This window comes from Penicillium manginii (genome assembly GCF_028828005.1).
Source record: "Penicillium manginii strain IBT 31320 chromosome Unknown utg000002l:1.0-5564898.0:1.0-5567710.0, whole genome shotgun sequence".
NCBI lineage: Eukaryota > Fungi > Ascomycota > Eurotiomycetes > Eurotiales > Aspergillaceae > Penicillium > Penicillium manginii.
The window spans coordinates 3,635,903-3,654,308 of NW_026643103.1; the positions used below are offsets into that span (position 1 = coordinate 3,635,903).

General features: G+C 49.8%; 6 protein-coding genes across 6 annotated transcripts; 2 read left to right on the forward strand and 4 right to left on the reverse strand.

Annotated features, from left to right (window-relative positions):
* Positions 1–2,525: 2,525 nt before the first annotated feature.
* Positions 2,526–4,642, reverse strand: N7533_002643 (sugar porter family MFS transporter; the record flags this gene model as incomplete). Its single annotated transcript, XM_057099293.1, has 8 exons — positions 2,526–2,701; positions 2,759–2,832; positions 2,933–3,363; positions 3,431–3,438; positions 3,513–4,057; positions 4,119–4,343; positions 4,418–4,494; positions 4,547–4,642. The coding sequence occupies 8 exons, from the start codon at positions 4,640–4,642 to the stop codon at positions 2,526–2,528; spliced, it is 1,632 nt and encodes a 543-aa protein (XP_056964429.1).
* Positions 4,643–6,000: 1,358 nt separating this feature from the next.
* N7533_002644 (putative lipoate--protein ligase) lies at positions 6,001–7,480 on the reverse strand (the record flags this gene model as incomplete). The annotated part of the gene is made up of 3 exons (XM_057099294.1): positions 6,001–6,252; positions 6,310–6,417; positions 6,473–7,480. Coding segments are annotated over 3 exons (1,368 nt in total), but the record flags the coding sequence as incomplete, so codon positions are not given.
* A 254-nt stretch (positions 7,481–7,734) lies between these two features.
* N7533_002645 (bifunctional chorismate synthase/riboflavin reductase [NAD(P)H] ARO2) lies at positions 7,735–9,062 on the forward strand (the record flags this gene model as incomplete). The annotated part of the gene is made up of 3 exons (XM_057099295.1): positions 7,735–7,769; positions 7,824–8,185; positions 8,242–9,062. The coding sequence occupies 3 exons, from the start codon at positions 7,735–7,737 to the stop codon at positions 9,060–9,062; spliced, it is 1,218 nt and encodes a 405-aa protein (XP_056964431.1).
* A 785-nt stretch (positions 9,063–9,847) lies between these two features.
* Positions 9,848–12,679, reverse strand: N7533_002646 (uncharacterized protein; the record flags this gene model as incomplete). Its single annotated transcript, XM_057099296.1, has 1 exon — positions 9,848–12,679. One exon carries the CDS (start codon positions 12,677–12,679, stop codon positions 9,848–9,850), a length of 2,832 nt encoding a protein of 943 aa, XP_056964432.1.
* A 1,885-nt stretch (positions 12,680–14,564) lies between these two features.
* On the forward strand, positions 14,565–16,451 carry N7533_002647 (Zn(II)2Cys6 transcription factor; the record flags this gene model as incomplete). Its single annotated transcript, XM_057099297.1, has 1 exon — positions 14,565–16,451. The coding sequence occupies one exon, from the start codon at positions 14,565–14,567 to the stop codon at positions 16,449–16,451; it is 1,887 nt and encodes a 628-aa protein (XP_056964433.1).
* A 165-nt stretch (positions 16,452–16,616) lies between these two features.
* N7533_002648 (uncharacterized protein) lies at positions 16,617–18,113 on the reverse strand (the record flags this gene model as incomplete). The annotated part of the gene is made up of 3 exons (XM_057099298.1): positions 16,617–17,706; positions 17,762–17,991; positions 18,051–18,113. 3 exons carry the CDS (start codon positions 18,111–18,113, stop codon positions 16,617–16,619), a joined length of 1,383 nt encoding a protein of 460 aa, XP_056964434.1.
* Positions 18,114–18,406: the final 293 nt, after the last annotated feature.

Genomic DNA, 18,406 nt, shown 5'->3' on the forward strand with positions numbered 1-18,406 from the left:
GTCGGTAGTGGCTGGTGGACTCCCAGCAAAGTCCCTCTCCAGAGCCGTCCGGTGGTGGTGGGCAGGAGGTCCCTCACCCAGAAAGCCATTCATCTCCGCAACTACTCACACCACGATGGCGCGTGACAAAGGATTTAAGACCTTACCAGTTTGAAAAATAGCTGACGCCTTCAGGTTTCTTTTCAGGGTTTCCGACCCTCGACTTGGGCTTCTCATATCTACAGGTAAGGTATCCTCGACCTTGCTTCTGTCCTCCCCGAGAGTTTCCCTTCGCTCTATATGCGCATACACATTTCACTTGACTCGACTCGTCGACTTGCCATGGGTGTAAGTTCTTACCAGCTTCGTGCCGACGAAAAGCTCATTCTCCAGGTTCTCCACCTGTCCCGGTCTTCGTCGCTCAACTTCTCTGCATCTTTTCAGGTGAGGCGTCCTCGACCTCCGCCCTGTTCTAGACAGGCGCATTCCCCAAGGGCTTTCGACATATTTCCCCTTGATGTTTCGACTTTTTCCGACACTGCCACGGGTATAAGTCCTCACCGGCGTTGCTGATAAAGATGTTTCGACAGGTTTCTTCACGGATCGGGATCTTCTCTCACAACTTCGTGGCAACTGTTCAATTCCTTTCCAGGTGAGGCATCCTCGACTTCTGCCCTGTTCTAGACAGGCGCATTCCCCAAGGGCTTTCGACATATTTCCCCTTGATGTTTCGACTTTTTACAACACTGCCACGGGTATAAGTCCTCACCGGCGTTGCTGATAAAGATGTCTTCTCCAGGTTCTTCGACATTGTTGGTGTGGTGGTTCAACTTCTTTCCAGGTGAGGCGTCCTCGACCTTTCTTCCTTTTTCTACGACTCCGGGACAACGATTCGATAAACTGCTACGGGTATAAGTCCTCACCGGCGTTGCTGAAAAAACAGTCCTCTTCTCTTTTAGGTCTCTTCTCTTTTAGGTCTCTTCTCTTCGATCCTCTACACATCACATCGGCTTCCTCTTTTCAAAATCTCTCTAGGTGAGGCGTCCTTTTCTTCCCCTCCCCCCCCTTTCTCAACACTCCGAGGTGAAACCTTGTCAATATTCAACTTGATCACGCAAACTTGGCCACCTGAAATTGACCATTCAACAAAACTGCTACGGGTATAAGTCCTCACCAGCGTTGCTGATAAAAAGATCTCCTCTAGGTTCCCCCTCTCCCGATTCTCCACTTTATCATGCATTTGGCTTTCCTGGTCGCCTCTGCTCGGCATCTTTTCAGGTAAGCTGGCCCCGGCCAGATCTTACCTTTCACTTGTGCACGATCGGGTAAACCATCGTGTATCGACAAGGATTTTGCTAACTTCTTGTCAATGGTGTCAGTTCCCGCCAGACTTCCCCATGTTTCCTCTATATTCAGGCATCATATTTCCTTCGGTTATGTATTTCTGGTACGCTGGTCCTGGCCATGTCTTGCGTTTCTTTCTTAGTAATTGCAAAGTCTCCATGTTTCGACAGTGTAATGAACCAGATGGTTATATTACTATTAGCATGTCGTAGGTAGCCCCTAGGCAACCACGCCTCATGTATTTAGTTCCTTCCGGCCTGTCTTCCTCTCTCTCTCTCTTCAATTTGATTACTTTCGTTATCTGCTACCACACCTCGCCTGCGCGCGTATCGTATCTAAGCTTTCACAGACAGACTTGGGCCAACGTGGTATGAATGGTATCAGCCCCTGCCAGGTTGGTTTTCTGGGAGACTTGACTAGTTGTAAGTCTCTCTGGCTGCGGTCAACCCTTTCACCCCGGTAACCTTAGGAAGAAATCATCCATCTAATAATGCTTATCATACAGTACTGTCCTGACCGTATGCTAACCAAGTGTGCTTGTCTCCCTCCCACCTGACCGAAGATGTTTCCTCTAGAGGTCTTTCAATTCTTTGCGCTTAGGCAAGTGCTCTATAGGTAATATTTTCTTGGGTGTTTATCGCGTCTTCAAGTCACAGAGCTTGGCGGTACTCCGGCTCGAACCGAAGAGTGTGCAGAGCTTGGCAGTGTTTGTCACACACCAAGGGGTGTACAGAGTTCGGTGGTTCCTTGTACGAACCGAGGAGTGTGGCCAAATGGCGTTAACGTTGAGAGTTGTAAAACTTGTCCTTATTTTGTCTTTGGCTAACTAAGGTGTTTCCTTCAGGTTTACAAAGTTCCCTGATACATGATCCTAGATCACAATCCTTCTTTATTTCTCTTTTGCACCTGGCTTACCGCGCATAGTTTAGAATTTCAACTATTTATTTATAGAAATATTCATCGTACCCTCCTCACTCCAGCAAATTCTCACTGCTCGCGTAGCTAGTAGCTTATGGCTGCTTTGCAGTATGTACACAGTCATGGTGGCTAGGTCTGAGATTGAGAGGTTCTATTTCGATAGTAGGTGGGCAAGTGCTTTCGCTTGATGGAGAGGGACTAGGAATCGGAGCTTGCATCATCTCAATCTTGTAGCATTGTAAGGCGAGTATTAAAGATCATGTCCATATACATGCATGCATTCTCTACATCGCATGCTCACGATGAGCCTGGGTCGGCTGGTCATTCGCCTCAAGAGCCTTATCTCCTTGATCAATACTCACAGTTCTATCACCGTATCCGGCGAGCTCAGGATCAGCAGTCTTCTGCTGGACAAGCTGCGTGACGCCAAAAAGCTCATCCATTTTCTCGAGAGACAAGCCTAAAACCAACAATCAGTAAAAAGGAACGAAGAAGAACTGAAATTTCTCCAACTTACCCTTCGTCTCCGGGATGAAGAACCAGACAAATATGAACATCGAGAAGCAAAAGCAGGAGAAGATAATGTATGTTCTGTAATCGACGTTAGTAAAAAAGCATCACCACTTCACCCTAGCTAGTAACCCCGGCAGATCAAGGAAAGAACTTGAAAGCCGAAAGTAGATGAACTTACCCATATCCATTCGAACCAACCGTAGCTAGCATATTAGGCACAGCCCTCGCAACAACAAAGTTAAACAGCCACTGCGTCGCCGCCCCAAACGCAACATTCAACGACCGCAACCTCGCCGTCGGGATCTCAGAAACATAGATCCAGCAAACAGGACCCCAGCCGAATTGGAAAAACGCAGCGAAAAGGAATATACACACGAGCGCAACGTAGCCGGCCGGAATTACGGGGGCGCCTTCGACGGGCGGGGCGATGCGGATGTACAAGCCGATGTAGAGCATTGCTAGGCCTTGCGCGATGGATGTCCAGAGGAGTGAGCGGCGGCGACCGAGGGAGTCGGCGACGAAGATGAGGAATACGCCGCAGCTGACCATTTTCACGATGCCGTAAACACCGGTTGCGAAGAGGTTGGTTGCCGTGCCGACTATTCCTAGCTGTTGGTATTGGTTAGATTGTGCTTGGTGGGTGAGATTTCGGGGCATGGGGGAATCTGGAGCTTACATTCTTGACTGTAGAAAATTATTAGATTCAAGGTTCAAGAGAAGAGTATTTGGCACTTTAGAATGGAAGAGGGAGGACTCACAGATTTGCGGGCTATAGTAATTGATCGCATTAGTACCGGTCATCTGCTGGCAAATCATCAAAACGATGGAGATAATCGCGCGCTTCCGATTCCCGGGAATAAACCACATCTCCTTCATGATGTCCCAGAATCCAGAGCCAGCAATGAGAGCACGCTCCTGCTCCAACTGCAGAGCAATGGCTTGGAACTCTTCTTCCAGGTACGGATGATCTGCGGGCAGGTTGCGGACCTTGCAGAGGGTTGCGCGGGCCTCTTCCCATCTATCTTGCTTGGCGAGCCAACGGGGAGACTCATCGCAGAGAAGCATTCCAAAGAAGAGGAGGACAGCGGGGAGGCCTTGCATGGCTAGTGGGACGAGATACTGTGTGCTTCCGGTCATGTGCTGGACGGCTCCGTAGTTGATCCAGAAGGCGAGCATGATTCCCATAGTGATGAAGAGTTGGTATAGACCGGTTAGACCACCTCGGATTGCTCGAGGTGCGTTCTCAGAGACGTAGAGCGGGTTAATCATCGATGCGGATCCGACTCCGAATCCAGTGACCAGGCTGTAGGGATGTCGAGGTCAGGAGGGATCGTGTTTCGCAGGGGGGGGGACGATTGACATACCGTCCAATGTACATGGCCTCGAGATGACCACTCGCGGCGGTCTGCATAATAACACCAATGATACCAACCACGGCAGCTCCAATGAGCGCTTTCTTTCTGCCCCATTTATCGGCGCATGGGGAGGCTACCAGGGCACCGAAGAAACATCCAGCCTGGAGGGTGGAGACGATGTTGGCCGACAGATTTGCTTGACCAACTGGACCCAGACCTTCCAGTCCATATGTGCTATCGGAGGAGAAGTTGTCTTAGATACATTCAAGTTCTTGATACTGAGATCTGAGTAGGAAGGAGTGACTCACGCTTTGAATGGATCCATCGTTAGGACACCACCGATGATACCCGAGTCCATTCCAAAAAGCATTCCTCCACAGCATGCCTACATACGCCATTAGCGACGACATCACGGTCCTAGGAAAGATGGGACTCACCGAACACGCCAATGCGTACACTCTCCACCCATAGATCTCCTTGGGATCGGTTCTCATCGCCTCATTGTGAACGATCTTCTTCAGAATCCACGACATGGCAAGTGTGTATAAAGACCCCCCCAGAGGTCCTATATCAAAAGAAAAAAATGCAGATACAGCAAGAGAGGTTGAAGAAGAACGATATTGACTGCAAGGCAGGAAAGGAGCTCAGCCCAAGGCTATCCCGCGCATACGCAGACTATTTGAATCCCCCGACGGCAATAGGCAAGGAACACCAAGGCAGGACTGAGGGCGAGCAATGGATAACCGACGGGTACTGACTGATCGATCTAGCGACAAAGCGGGAGTCTTTTTTACACAAAAAAGAGCTCGAGCTCAAGCGAGACATGCGTTCCATATAAGAAGGTGTCACCCGAGCCCACACATTGTGGAAAGCTAAGCAGCTTGGCCCGCCCAAGAAACATCATGAGAGGTGGAAAGCGACACGAAACAAGGCGAGCAAAGACGGGGAAATCAATCCACGAATCCGGAGCGGTTCTGCATGGTCAATGTCATGCAAAGCCACTGAGTGAGCAGATGCCCAGAGCGCGGGAAAAATGCGTGATGCCAAGGGATAAAAGGACGAGGAGAAGGGGGGGACTGTGGACTGTCTGGTTTTCCCCAGCTTTCTACGTGAGCGGGGGTGTGGGGGTGGGGAATCGTTTAAGGTTGGCGAGGATAGTGGAGAATACCCTCAATGCGACTTCAAGAGAGTATCATCGGTCCCATTGGACTATGGGAGTACATGACTGGTCTCCGCGAGTGTGAACTAATTGGGTTAGATTTCAGCATTAGCCGGTCAACAGGCGATCCTTTCTTCGTTTGATGCTGTGGGGGTTTGCTGGAATTAGGGCTTGCTTGGCGGGTGAGACTGGGCGGAATCAGCCACTATACTACTATCTCTTGTGTGATGCAAAGATGTAGAAGTGCCGGCTGAGATTACTACTGGAACTAGTAGCATTGGCTTTCTCTTGCTTACTTGTCAGCGGATCGAGCGCTATATGTCAGGCGAATCAGTGTACACACCATCTCCCAAGGATGAAATGGGTTGATGGAAAAACGTGAGAAGGCTGATTATCTGCATACATCAACTCTAATTATAGCACCCGTAAGTACATGTAGTAGTATCTACTAGTTAATTCAATCAGTCAATGTTCTTAGGCTACTAGTAGTATAATAGGAGACTGGTAGACAGCAGATGCCTCGGTTGTGGCTAAATGGCTCGAATTTAGCCAGAATGATATGTCGATCGTTACCAGAGACAGATACCACCTGGCATTACTTGATGCCCATCAGCGTGTGCTACTAGTCGCCACAAACATTATCAAATTGGAGAGTATGATACAAATGTATTTATACACTAGGTACTCCGTACAATGCTAAAATATAGTACATGGTTTTGGGGTATCACATAATTAATGGCCACCGAGCATGTCTCCAAGGTATCGGGAAAGCTCCTGTATGGCAGGTTCGGTTGCTTCGTCTGTGCCAGCAAGACTGTGTTGCAGAATCTCAACCCAACGTTCAAAGGTTATCTCATGCAGTTTCTGGCCGTTCAAGACTTGGTGCACGCGGGTCGCTTGTTCAGAAGCAACAGTCTCATTCGAAGAAAACGATATGTCACTTTCAATGACAGCTCCATGTTTCAGGCGGAGGAAAGCACGTGTCTAGCGAATAGATGAGCATATATACGGAAGAAGGCTGTTTCTTTTGGCAAAGCTTACCGATGGGGGAAGTGAGGACGGAAGAGGTGGACGTTCACGGGGGTCGTCTTCGATGGGATATGTTGAGAAAGTGAACTGAGGAGTTTGCGTATATTTCCACTCCAATGACTGTGGGCGATGTTAGCTGTCGACTCTTGTTCCGCACACTAGTTCTTCCACTTACCCTCAGCTCGTCAACACCCTTCTTAATCCGCGGCTCCTGCTCCTCGTGGGCGTCACCTACTGTACCCGATACCCAGTCATCACCAGCAAAGATTTCCGGCTCCAAAGCACGAGCCCGTCGCGCCCGCAGGAGGGCATCGGAGTTTACCTCATAAAGACGCGCGAATTCCTCAATCACATTATCCATGACGGCCTGCATTGAGAAAAACGAGTCGGCCATGTCGCGCGAGACATTGCCGACGGGCGACCGAACACTATCCACGCCTCTCGCCTGAATGTGTCCACGGGCTGGAGAGCGCAAGAATCGACCCAAATCGTGGATATTGGGCGAATCCAACAAGCATGTCCCGTGGTGTAAAGCTCGGTGACGTGTGAGCTTGAAAGCAGATCCAGAGACCTTGCGCGCAGGAGGCTCATTGGGATCATTTTGTAGTTCTTCCCCTGGGGTCATGACGATATCGTGTCGTACATTAACGCTGGTGTTGACCGCTCCAGCGCGATGCAACGCGCGAACCACCATCTCCGCATGTTTATCTCGCGTAAAGGACGTTCGGGGTGAGATCACGCTGTAATTGAGATTCCCCTCGTCGTGGAAGACAGCTCCTCCGCCAGATCGTCGACGGACGTAAACGGCGGCATCGTCGTGTATATTTTTATTTTCGGGGCGGCGATCATTGTGTAGGGCGCGGAGATCGGTCTCTAGCCAGGGGTTTTGGTTGCGACCGATCACAACACATGGTCGGTTGATATAAAGGAAGAGGATACTGGAGTCGGCCGGGGCATTCTCTAGTAGGAAGTGCTCAATCGATAGATTGACGTAAGGGTCAGTCGATAGCGACTGATAGATCTGGTGGCGCGACGATGGGCGACTAGCGAGCTCGGCGAAGCGATGGATAGGATAGGAGGAATTGTAGCGGACCCATTGTGATCTGGCATTGAGCCGGGTTAAAGCGCAGGACCTGACCAGCATTGTAGCTGGGAGGAGTGTAATTGTCAAGAAATCCAACTTCCTAAGGTCAAGGTGTAAAAGAAGGAAGCAATGCGGAGCCGATAGTCGGGGCCGCTAGTCCCAAAAAGGCAACCATGAGTCGATTTTCTTTTGTCGCGTTCCACAAGTCTTCTTGCTTTTGCTTTTGCTTTTGGCCTGCAGCTGCTCTGAGTCAATTGCTCTTGGGCATTTCACATTTCTCCGATTTTCTCCTCCTTCTATTTTCTCATACACATTCATATCCCATCCGGCCCCAGTCCAATTCATCCGCCATCATGTCGACGTGGGGTGAACACTTCCGAGTCACCACGTATGATTACCCCTCCACAATTAACTCTCATCTTCGTCGCTGACTCTCGCCCAGCTATGGTGAATCGCACTGCCGATCTGTCGGCTGCATTGTCGATGGTGTTCCTCCTGGCATGCAACTCACCGAGGATGATATCCAGCCTCAAATGACACGCCGCCGCCCCGGCCAGAGTGCCTTGACTACCCCGCGGGACGAGAAGGACCGAGTCGAGATTCAGTCCGGCACAGAGTTTGGCGTCACACTCGGTACTCCCATTGGAATGCTGGTCCGTAATCAAGATCAGCGACCTAAGGACTACGGTGGCAGCACCATGGACCTCTACCCTCGTCCCAGCCATGCCGACTTCACCTATCTCGAGAAGTATGGCGTCAAGGCCAGCAGCGGTGGTGGTCGTAGCAGTGCCCGCGAGACCATTGGTAGGCCATTTATCATCCTGTCGATGCTGATCACATCAAACTAACCCAATCGATAGGCCGTGTCGCCGCTGGTGCCATCGCCGAGAAGTATCTGAAGCTGTCGCACGGCGTTGAGATCGTCTGCTTCGTCTCCTCCGTCGGCAACGAGTACCTCTACCCTCCCACCCCCGAACACCCTACCGCCTCTACCAACCCCGAATACCTCCAACTACTCGATACCATCACTCGCGAGAAGGTCGACGAGTTCGCACCCGTCCGCTGCCCCGATGCCGCTGCCTCCGAGCGCATGACCAAGGTGATCGAGCATTACCGCGACAACAACGACAGCATCGGCGGAACCGTCACCTGCGTGATCCGCAACGTCCCTGTCGGTCTGGGCGAGCCCTGCTTCGACAAGCTGGAGGCTAAGCTCGGTCATGCCATGCTCAGCATCCCCGCCACCAAGGGTTTCGAGATCGGCTCCGGTTTCGGCGGCTGCGAGGTTCCCGGCTCCATCCACAACGACCCCTTCACCACCGCGACCTCCTCCGACGGCACCCAGCGCCTGGTCACTAAGACTAACAACTCCGGTGGTATCCAGGGTGGTATCTCCAACGGCGCTTCCATCTACTTCCGCGTCGCTTTCAAGCCTCCTGCCACCATCGGCCAGGCCCAGACCACCGCCACCTACGACTTCGGCGAGGGTACCCTCGAGGCTAAGGGTCGTCACGACCCTTGCGTCGTCCCCCGCGCCGTCCCTATCGTCGAGGCCATGTCCTCGCTCGTCATTATGGATGCCCTCATGGCCCAGTATGCTCGCGAGAGCGCCAAGAACCGTCTCCCCCCTCTGTCCTCGACCCTGCCCACCAAGCCGACTACTGCTCCCAACGGTGCTTAGGCGTGCATGTGATGGGATAGATTTTATCTAAAAGCAGAAGTCTGTTATGGGCCATGAGAAGTTACATAGATATCATTTTGGTCGATTTTTAGTCTCGTTTCCCCCTACCCCCCTTTCCTTTCAGTTGCGATTTCACATTTTCGGATACATGTTTGGTCCTGAAGTATTCTCATTTTGGAGTTTGATATATCCTGTATAGCCGCGAGTTGGGCCGAAAACAAAATTATTGAATGGGAATGCATGAGCAATGAATCAATGAATACCTTTTTATTCGAGAAGCAGCACGATATCGGTCTCTTTTACGATCAACCGTAGTCTTATTACTAGTAGTTGCGGGTAGTCGACCGATAAGACCATTTAATGTCTTGAAATTCAGAACCAGATAATTCAATTTGTCCTCGAATCGTATCTAGAAAAGCGCTAACAGCCCCGGCACTCCACACGAGGCCCAGGCCAACTCAAACACCATAGGCTATGCAGCCATACAACACCCGTGGACTGCATCAAAATCATACCACAAGGTACCAATCCATTTGTACACAAAAACGATCGTCATCCGTAACCATAAGAGCATCTTGTACAATCATTCCGAAAAGGAAACAGTCATCAGGGAATCATCGCACGCTGAGAAAAGGCAAAGCCAAACATACAAGAGAAGTGAAAAAAAGAGGAAAACGAAATAAACGAAATGATAAAGAGAACCTGGAGACAAGCAAGCACTAAGAAGTGTGGTGTGGTCAGAGGCAAATTGGCAGGGGTGAAGAAAACACTTCGAGACACTTCATCTACCGACTAACAATCCGCGTGCCCGCACTAGCACCGCGACTAACAGAGCGCTCGGAGATGTTATCGCTAGCATTGCCATTCACGACTCGAAGCTTCTCCCGTGGAACGGTATATGTCATCTGAACATTACGGTCGTCGACCGCATCTTCAAGGTCCCAGTCCTCGTCACAGGTATCGTCGTTACCGAGATAACCCGGTGCACCGATGTAGAGATCATCACGAGTTGAGCGCGGTCCAGCAAAGTGTCCATCTGACATCCGTTTCTTCGCATTCCAGTCTCTAGCGCCCTGCTTGCGGCGGAAGAGTTCTGCTGAGGCACTAACGGCGCGACGGGGGGTACTTGTTCCACTTGCGCCGCCGGACTGGAGATTTGAAACGATGACGGTGCTTCGGCGATCGACGCCAGAGGCCAGGGGTGCAGATTCGTCTTCTTCCAGGCTGGTTGTTCCGCGGCGGGTTATTGTCAGTGCTCGACGGACGGTTTGCAGCATCCAGTCTGAAGTGCGAGGTTTGAATGCTGGGGCAAGTTTGGAGGGTGACGATTCGACGGGGGTGATGGGGGTGTCGATTGTTTCGTTGAGGAGGGATTCGTTCTCTGCTTGACGGTGGGAGAATGTGCTTTGGGCTGTTGAGTAGGAGTCTGCCGAGTAGGACTTTTCAGACGGTGCGGTCATTGGGTCGACGTCGCTGTTTGTCGTTTCTCTGCTGTGCGTTGAGGTTGCTGTAATGGAGTGTCCGCCACTGCTTGCCCAGCTTAAAGGGCGGTCCACGACGACTCCTTTTGCCTGGTTTACCTGGCCGGTGGGGTTGGCTGATGAGAAGGAGAAGTTTGATGAGTCTGATAGATTCGTCGAGGTCCTGTCACTCTTTGATGCATCGTCGACGGACCCGCCGTCCTTGCGTCGAGTATAGAATGGACCCAACCCGACGCCGAAGATTGTGCTTCGCGGAGTAGCGAAGGGTGTATCAGAGAACGGGTCATCGGGGTCATGTATCTTTGGCCTTTCCTGAGCGGGAATCGTTGACATCAACCGTTCTCTGAAAATGGCTTCATCTTCTTCTCGTTCGTCTATGGGATGGATATCACTGGCGGCTTCGCTTCGACGACGTTCCCATCCAGACATTCTGTTGTTGCTGTAAGAGCGCGGCTGGCCGACCGGGCGAGTGTTCCTGGTAGGACTGGAATCCATGAGCAGACCAGTCTGCTCTGCAGTAGCGTTACTTTGGTCTCGCGGCTTCCATGACGGCTTTGACCTGAGGCTTTCATTTCCTGACCACGAGTATGCGACACCGCTGTCGTGCCTCTCGCTCATTTGGGAACTGCGCATACTGCTCGCTTGGTTGGGATCATCGCGGCCCCAGAAATGGGCTCGTTCAGCTCCCAGGGCAAGTTCTCGGAGTTGTGAGTCCCGATGTCCTCGTACTCGGCGTTTGCGATCATATTTCCAAGCACAAAATACGATCAGGAGAATGATGGGAATACCTATTCCCAAGCCGACGCCTAGCCCAGCTTTCTGGCCGGAGGAGAGGCCGCCACTGTGAGACTTCGAGCTAGCTGATGAAGTTGATTGAGATGTGGAGGGGTTTGAGTAGGATTTCACCCAGCTGCTCGAGGTAACGTTGTAAAGGTAGATTTGAGAGTTGTGCTGCGATGAGGTGGCACGTTTGGAGGATTGTTTTGGGATACTGTATCCTCCAGCGATCATCAAGACATCTCCAGGGAGTAAGGCCGCAGAGTGCCCAAAGATTCCGGCCCCGTCAGCAATACCCAGTTCTTCGGAAGTAGTAGTTGAAGACGGAATTGTCCAAGTCCATGTGTCGGAGCCGCCATAACCTGCTCCAAGCTCGAGAACGGCGAATTGCGGCTCGGCCGGTGTAGAGGTATCTCCAACCCAACCTCCAATCACGTAGACCTTCTTCCCATCTTCAGATAGAACTGCGGCGTGACCAGACCGTGGCTCGACGGTATACGCATCACGAATCGCGAGCTCGGTCCGTAACTTACTTTCCGTATTCACGTCAACAAAGCTCCAGCTTTCTTGGGGGACAGAGAAGATGGCCAATTGCGACATGTTGAGGAAAGCTTGTTGAGTATGTCCACCAATAAACAGAAAGTCTCGCTGGACGTCCGTCGGGGAAAATGGAGGCGCCAGCGGAACAACCGCCATGCCCGCTTCGGGTACGGGAGGAGCGCGATCTCCAGTAATGGCAGCTTCATATTCCTTGCTTCCTTTGGACTTTGGCGCTAAAGTGGCCATTGTTTGGGAGTAATTTGCAGCCGATACCCAGGTCTCATCTGTACTGTTCGAGAATGGACACATCCCACCAAATGAGTATATCGAAGTGTCGCTGTTGTTGCTCGTCGCGAATGCGAATCCGGCGGCTAGGTAGTTCGGCTGTGTTTTCTTGTCGTCCGGGCTGATAGACAACTGATCCCAGGTTCCATTGCCAATGGAGCTGCTGTTGTCGGGTTTGAATCGCCATAATGATCTTTGACCTGCGCTATGACAGTCTCCAGTATAGACGGTAAGGATTCCTCGGTCGTCAATAGCTGGGATAAAGGTCGAATTTTGTTCCGTGCTATGGAAAGGCGTTTGCTCGAGCAAGGTGTTGAGGGACGGACTGCTCGTATTGACATCGGAGATGTTCAGAGAGAGGAACTGCGTCTTGCCCGTATCTGAGCTGGGGCGTAAGAGGTAGGCAAGCGAGTCATTATGTTTCGAAGATAGAAATAGCGAGGATGGAGTATATGGGATAGCTGTAGCGGAGTCGAGGAGAGCTAGTAAGAGCACGGTGGCCAGTGGCCTGCGCTTGACACGTCGACGTTCCATCGCGCCTGTAAATGTGAGACACAATCGATCAAGGAGAAGAATGCATTCCAGGATCGGCGATCATGGTGCCACGCGGTTGACAGGGTAAAAAGGGATGGATTGTAGCTCGGGGTTGGTATAGCTTGAATCTCTCTTGAGTTGAAAGGATTTCCTTTTTTTTCTCCTTCCAAATTAGAGGACAGAAAGGAAGGGGCGAGAACGTGGAACCAGGTGTGATCGGCCGAAGTTCAGAAGTGCAGTCCGAGGTGGATGTAAACACTAAAGCACTTCCACTAAACACGGCCTGGACCTTGGGCGGGTGGAGTCACCAATCACCCATGCTGGTTGCCTATTTCCAGATAAAATATACTACATTAATTTATTATTGGTTAGCTGACTAGAAATGTGGGAGAACAAAATAGAGTGCCGAGTGATCGATCTGCATCTCAGAGTCAAATGGTTGGTGAGATCATCCGGTTGTCCCAGCAACGCCTCACAACAGTGGCGCCGCCACGCAATCGCCCACCCACGAGACTGCGAGAAACTGGGAGGCGGGGGCTTGGAGGGGGCTGGATAATGGAATGAGTCGGGGAGTATCCCTAGAACATGATCAAGACGCACAGACTAGTAACTGACAAAGCGTTGACATTCAATTAACGAGATTTCAATCTGGATATTGATCCCTGGTGGGTCTGGTTAGAGGATCTATATCTCTTGTGGTTAGCACGCTGCACTGACGTTGGTTTCAATCAGTTTAAATTAAATGGTGGCAGGTTCTCGCTTGCCCTTATCGTCAATATGCCCAGCGTTACACAGAGAGGCTAACAGAGAGGCTAACAGAGAGCTCGATTCTTTCCAAGGTTCTCGCAAAGAATAGATTGAATGACGGTATCAAAATCCACTATTCCCTCCGTATCTGGTGCAACCCACCACCTGATCAACTGACACCAGCTCAAAACTACTAACTGGCTATGGCTGCAAACCTAGGATTTCTCTTGGGTGGCTTCAAAGTATGTGGCGAATTCCACCCCCGATTGAGCATCGCATGTCACGAGTCAAGCCTCCCGTTCTCTTGTCGAGGTGGCATTTTGAATCTCTCCGAGTTGATCTGCGATAGAGGTCATTCATTGAAACTGAATGCGGGTGTATACTGGATTTAATTTGACAGATGTGCTAGCATCAAAGACCTCAGCCTAATTACAATAATCCCCTCCGAATTTTCTGGCCTTGACGACAACAACAACATTGCTATGGCAGCCAAGATAGAGGCTTCCAGTATGGCAAATCTCCCAAGGACTACTAGTAGCTTCTGAAAAGGCGAAAAGGAATGGAAAAGAAAAATCCCGGATTCCATTCTGACGCGGACAATTGATCGAGTATGGGATCCACTGCTACGCGTTCATTGTTGGGACACATTGTAGTAAACTGTTGAGTACTGATGCCAGCTGGATTGATCTTTTGCAGATGATTTCTTCACTTTTTGTCGCTTGGGAGATTAACAAGGTCTCCGTAAGAGTTGCCGAGATTTGAACTTATACTAGACGATCTTTTGCACATGCTAGTGCTAACCCTTGGAACAGTCTAGTAGCCACCGATTACTGAAGACTCTGCCTTCTTTTACCCTGCTTAACATGATATTTAGGATTGAATATTTCTGGTTGGAGAGAATGATCCGATCCTTTAACAACCAAATTTTGATTCTGGAGAATGGCGAAAGTTGCTTGGGCTTGGTGGGTCCGTGAGGGGTATGTGCGATGGCTTGACCAGCATATGGTGGAAGCCTCCGAGAGGGGCTGCCACTTGACTTTCTAACCTCGGCGGAGAGAGATCACGGTAAGTGCTAGATTGGTCATTGAACGGCTTGCTTGCTTGAAACAGTGGAAATCATTTTCATTTCCAAAGTGCAATGGCCGCAGCATCATCTACTGGGAACCGACAAATATCCCGGAGTCGCTCAAGGGTGGTGTGCCAGAGATGTCATGCACGTAAAGTCAAATGTGACTTGCTTCTGCACCTCCGCGATAGAGGAATCTGCACAAACTGTGAAAAACGCGCCGAAATATGCCGAAAAAGAGAACATCCGAAGTCATCAAAGCCCCAGCCGCGCCGGAAATCCCAAGTCCCTGTGGTGACTCCTGGCCTTTCGTCGCAGGACAGTGTGGGGACAAACTCGCCATCGGCCTCGTTAATACAGGATGAGGAGATCTCCCGTCTCCCCGAACGAGTTCCAGGCTCCGCTATTCCAGTTCATTCGTCACCGGCCACTTCAGACAATCAAGGCTATATAGGAGAGTTCTCTGTACTATCTACCCAAGGCCCACTTTCTTGCGAAACTCCAGCTGTAGTTGGGGCTCTATCCAAATCGATCGAGGTACAAATTCAGACATCGACAGGAGCTGATCAACTACCCCCTAGACTAATGACTGAAGCCCTGGGTTCTTTATATTTCAAATACTTGTATCATCGAATCCCAGTGGTGGACCATCAAGACGTTGCCTTTGTGGGCTCCTCGACCCTTCTTCAGCAATCTCTCTGCTTGGCTGGATCTGTTCTCCGTCACCCAAAATCAACAAAAAGTCTTGTCGAAAGCGAAAAATTTTATGCGAGAGCCAAGGTCCTCTTTTACTCAAACCATGAGCATGACCCACTTACTATACTCAAGGCCGTATGCCTCCTAACTCTATGGACTGTGACACCCCCCGCTGTTGTGACTATTGATTCCGGCTGGAGCTGGCTTGGACTCGCCATTCGGTTTGCGTTCCAGATCGGACTTCATAAAGAGTCAACATACCCCCAGAGATCCTCACCGGGCTGTGCTCGTCGCATAGCCTGGTTCCTGTATGCACAAGACAAGTTGCATACAATTTGTTTCGGGCGGCCGCAAATGATCCAACTACAAGACTTTGACCTACGACCACCTTCGGTAACCGACTTCGAGAACCCTGAAGATGGACAAGCTCTTCAGTTTGTTCTTTACACAAAGTTGATGATGATATTAGCACAGATGTTGCCTCTCCAGCAGCGTGATCCGGCGGCAACTTCCGAAAAAGCCCTCGTGATTATCTCGGATCTCAAAGAGTGGGTTGGAAATATGATTTTGGATCTTCATATCTTTGATCATTCAGGAAGACTGATATACGACCGAGCTCTCTATGAGATTCTCACTTGGTATTTTACTTGCGTTATATCATTTTTTCATGTGCATGGCAGATTCTTTCATCCTTCGGTCATATCTACAATAACCCTCGTGGCGTCTTCTTGTATTATTCGCCTATATCAAGAAATGGACTATCGGGATGAAATCAACTACCTCATGCCTATCAACAACTGGTCCATGATGGTAGCCTCTCTCCCACAGTTAAGTAGCCTACGCCATGAAAACAATGCAGTCACAAGCGCAGAGCACGATTCAGGCATTGACCCTTTATCCCTCGAGGAACTGGATATTCTCCTCGAAATTATGGCTGAGAGAACAATAAAGTTCCCTGGGGCAGGAGCCGTGCTTGCAAAAATAAGAAGATTCAGAGCCGAAATCGTGTCCCAGGGTGTCTCCTCCAATGCTTTATTCGGGATACATGAACCCATCAAAAACCCCTGGCCATGGAATGAGAGAGCATATGTGACGATACCAGAAATTCCCGAATTGTTCCCATTCCCAAAGGAAATAAGTCCAAGGATGGATTTACTTTACACGATGGAAGTGGATGAATTTCCGACTGGACTTTTTGAGAATTTCACGGACTGGTCGATTGAGAACTTCTTCAATCTGGACGACTTCAACCCCTGTCCCTAAATTGCACGAAACTATTTGAACTCATTTTTATGGCTCTGAACTACAAAACCGTCTCGAAATATACTCAAAGATTGTTAAAATATGTGATCAAATTGCGATTTCTCTTCTGAAACAACTTGGAACTTGAATTATCAAGCGATATACATGAACATCACTGAATCAAGTTTACAACATCGATTTCGTTGGCCCAGGAATGGCCTTCATAAACTCCAAACGAGGGTACTCGTAAGCCTTGGTCATCATCTCCTTCTTAGCACCATACCACCTCAGCGTGATCGACATCTTCCCCCCTCCCGCCGGGGACGGCAACCAATTATTTCTCCATTTATTTGGCGGCTTAATGTCTGCAGGCTGCATCAAAATAAAAAACTCGCCATCCTTGCCTTTTTCACTTAGTGAAGTTCCGTCCGGAAATGTCATGTTATCACGGTCTCCAAGACAATACCGATTGATATCATTGGGAACAAGATATTGCTCAGCATCATATGCTGTCAGACTCCAGAATCCTGTCTTTACTAGAACCGGTTTCCGAGAAAATCGTAGCAAAACTGCCTCGTCTGGCTTGAGTTTCAGAGCCCGAGAGAGCGATGGGTAGATGGCCTGATCACTCGTCAAAGCCAGGTAGCCCCGCTTGGCAATTGAATACCTTGCCGCATAGTGTGAGCCAAAGTTTCCAAGATACTCGGGATACGCAGAGCTCCAGCCATTTCCATGGTTGAGGCTACCTCCAGCTGCATCGAGAAGAGCCTGGGCTTTCTTTTCAGCGGTGTCACACACATGTGAGATATCAGCTCCGTTAAAACAATTGAAGACACCGTTCTCCATGCCACTTCGCTTTAGAGCGAGAGAAATCCACTTTCTGTCCTCTAGTATCGGAGACAGATTATGTGGCGCAAGCTTAGCAGTCAGGCGCATCACGGCGTCGGCAACAGAGACTTCTTCAGAAGCACTGTTTTCAGGGGCCGTGAAAATAGATAGCTGGAAGGGAGGCGCAACAGACTTAGTTCGTGGAATACAAACGAGTCGAATCTGGTTCTGATATTTGTTCACAAGACTTTGGTCTGAGATTGACTGGTCCGTTGCGAAACGCGCGATGGATATGCCGTACGGTGTGGGGAGATTGGCGTATCCTTCGTAGTCCGCTCCCAATGGCAAACCAATGTGAAGACCGAATTCTGTATCAGAGAAGCGGATCAACCACTTTCCTGGGCGATGGCCCTGAAGGCTACTAATGTTGGCAATATCGTTACCATACCTGGTGTATAGTCATCAGTAGGCTAAAGCCCGTACAATATTCAAGGAATACGAACATGTCATAAAATGAATAGCACCAATAGCGTTCTTCAATCTTGGGGATCTCAATTTGAATATCATGCGACGAAATATCCATGAAAATAGTTGTATAAAGCGTATCAGAGTTAGGCCTTATCACTTGACGATCTTTAGATGTCGATAGTCGTCGGCCATGGCTCAGCTTGTTTGTAGTGGGGTTTGGCATTTGAGCTACAAACTTTCCGTATTCGATTAGAGGGTAGCCATACTGTATATTGTCAGCCATTAAAGCCGCTTTATATTTGGGTAACTCTTGAATGTCTGTACCATGTAGGCAAAATCCAGTGCCAGCTGCTTGTCCTTGGGGTCGTGAATTGTGGAGCCAGACATTTTGCTTGGATTTAGTGGTGGAAACCTTAAAGAAGAAAATATGAGCGCCTTCGGAGGAACTTGAAGTATACAATAGCCTTGGAATCTGACACTCGAGTGATATTTGATGCCATCATGAGATCCCATGGATAATACTATATAATGTTTTCGGCATCTTCGAATTCGCTGAATTGGTGAATACTACCGAGCATTCTTTATCCTCACCGAGATTTTCAGCAGGCTAGTAGCTACCAAGCCAAAACTATCGAGTTTGAGTTTGGATAATGGGGTAGAAATGCGGGGGAGATATTGGA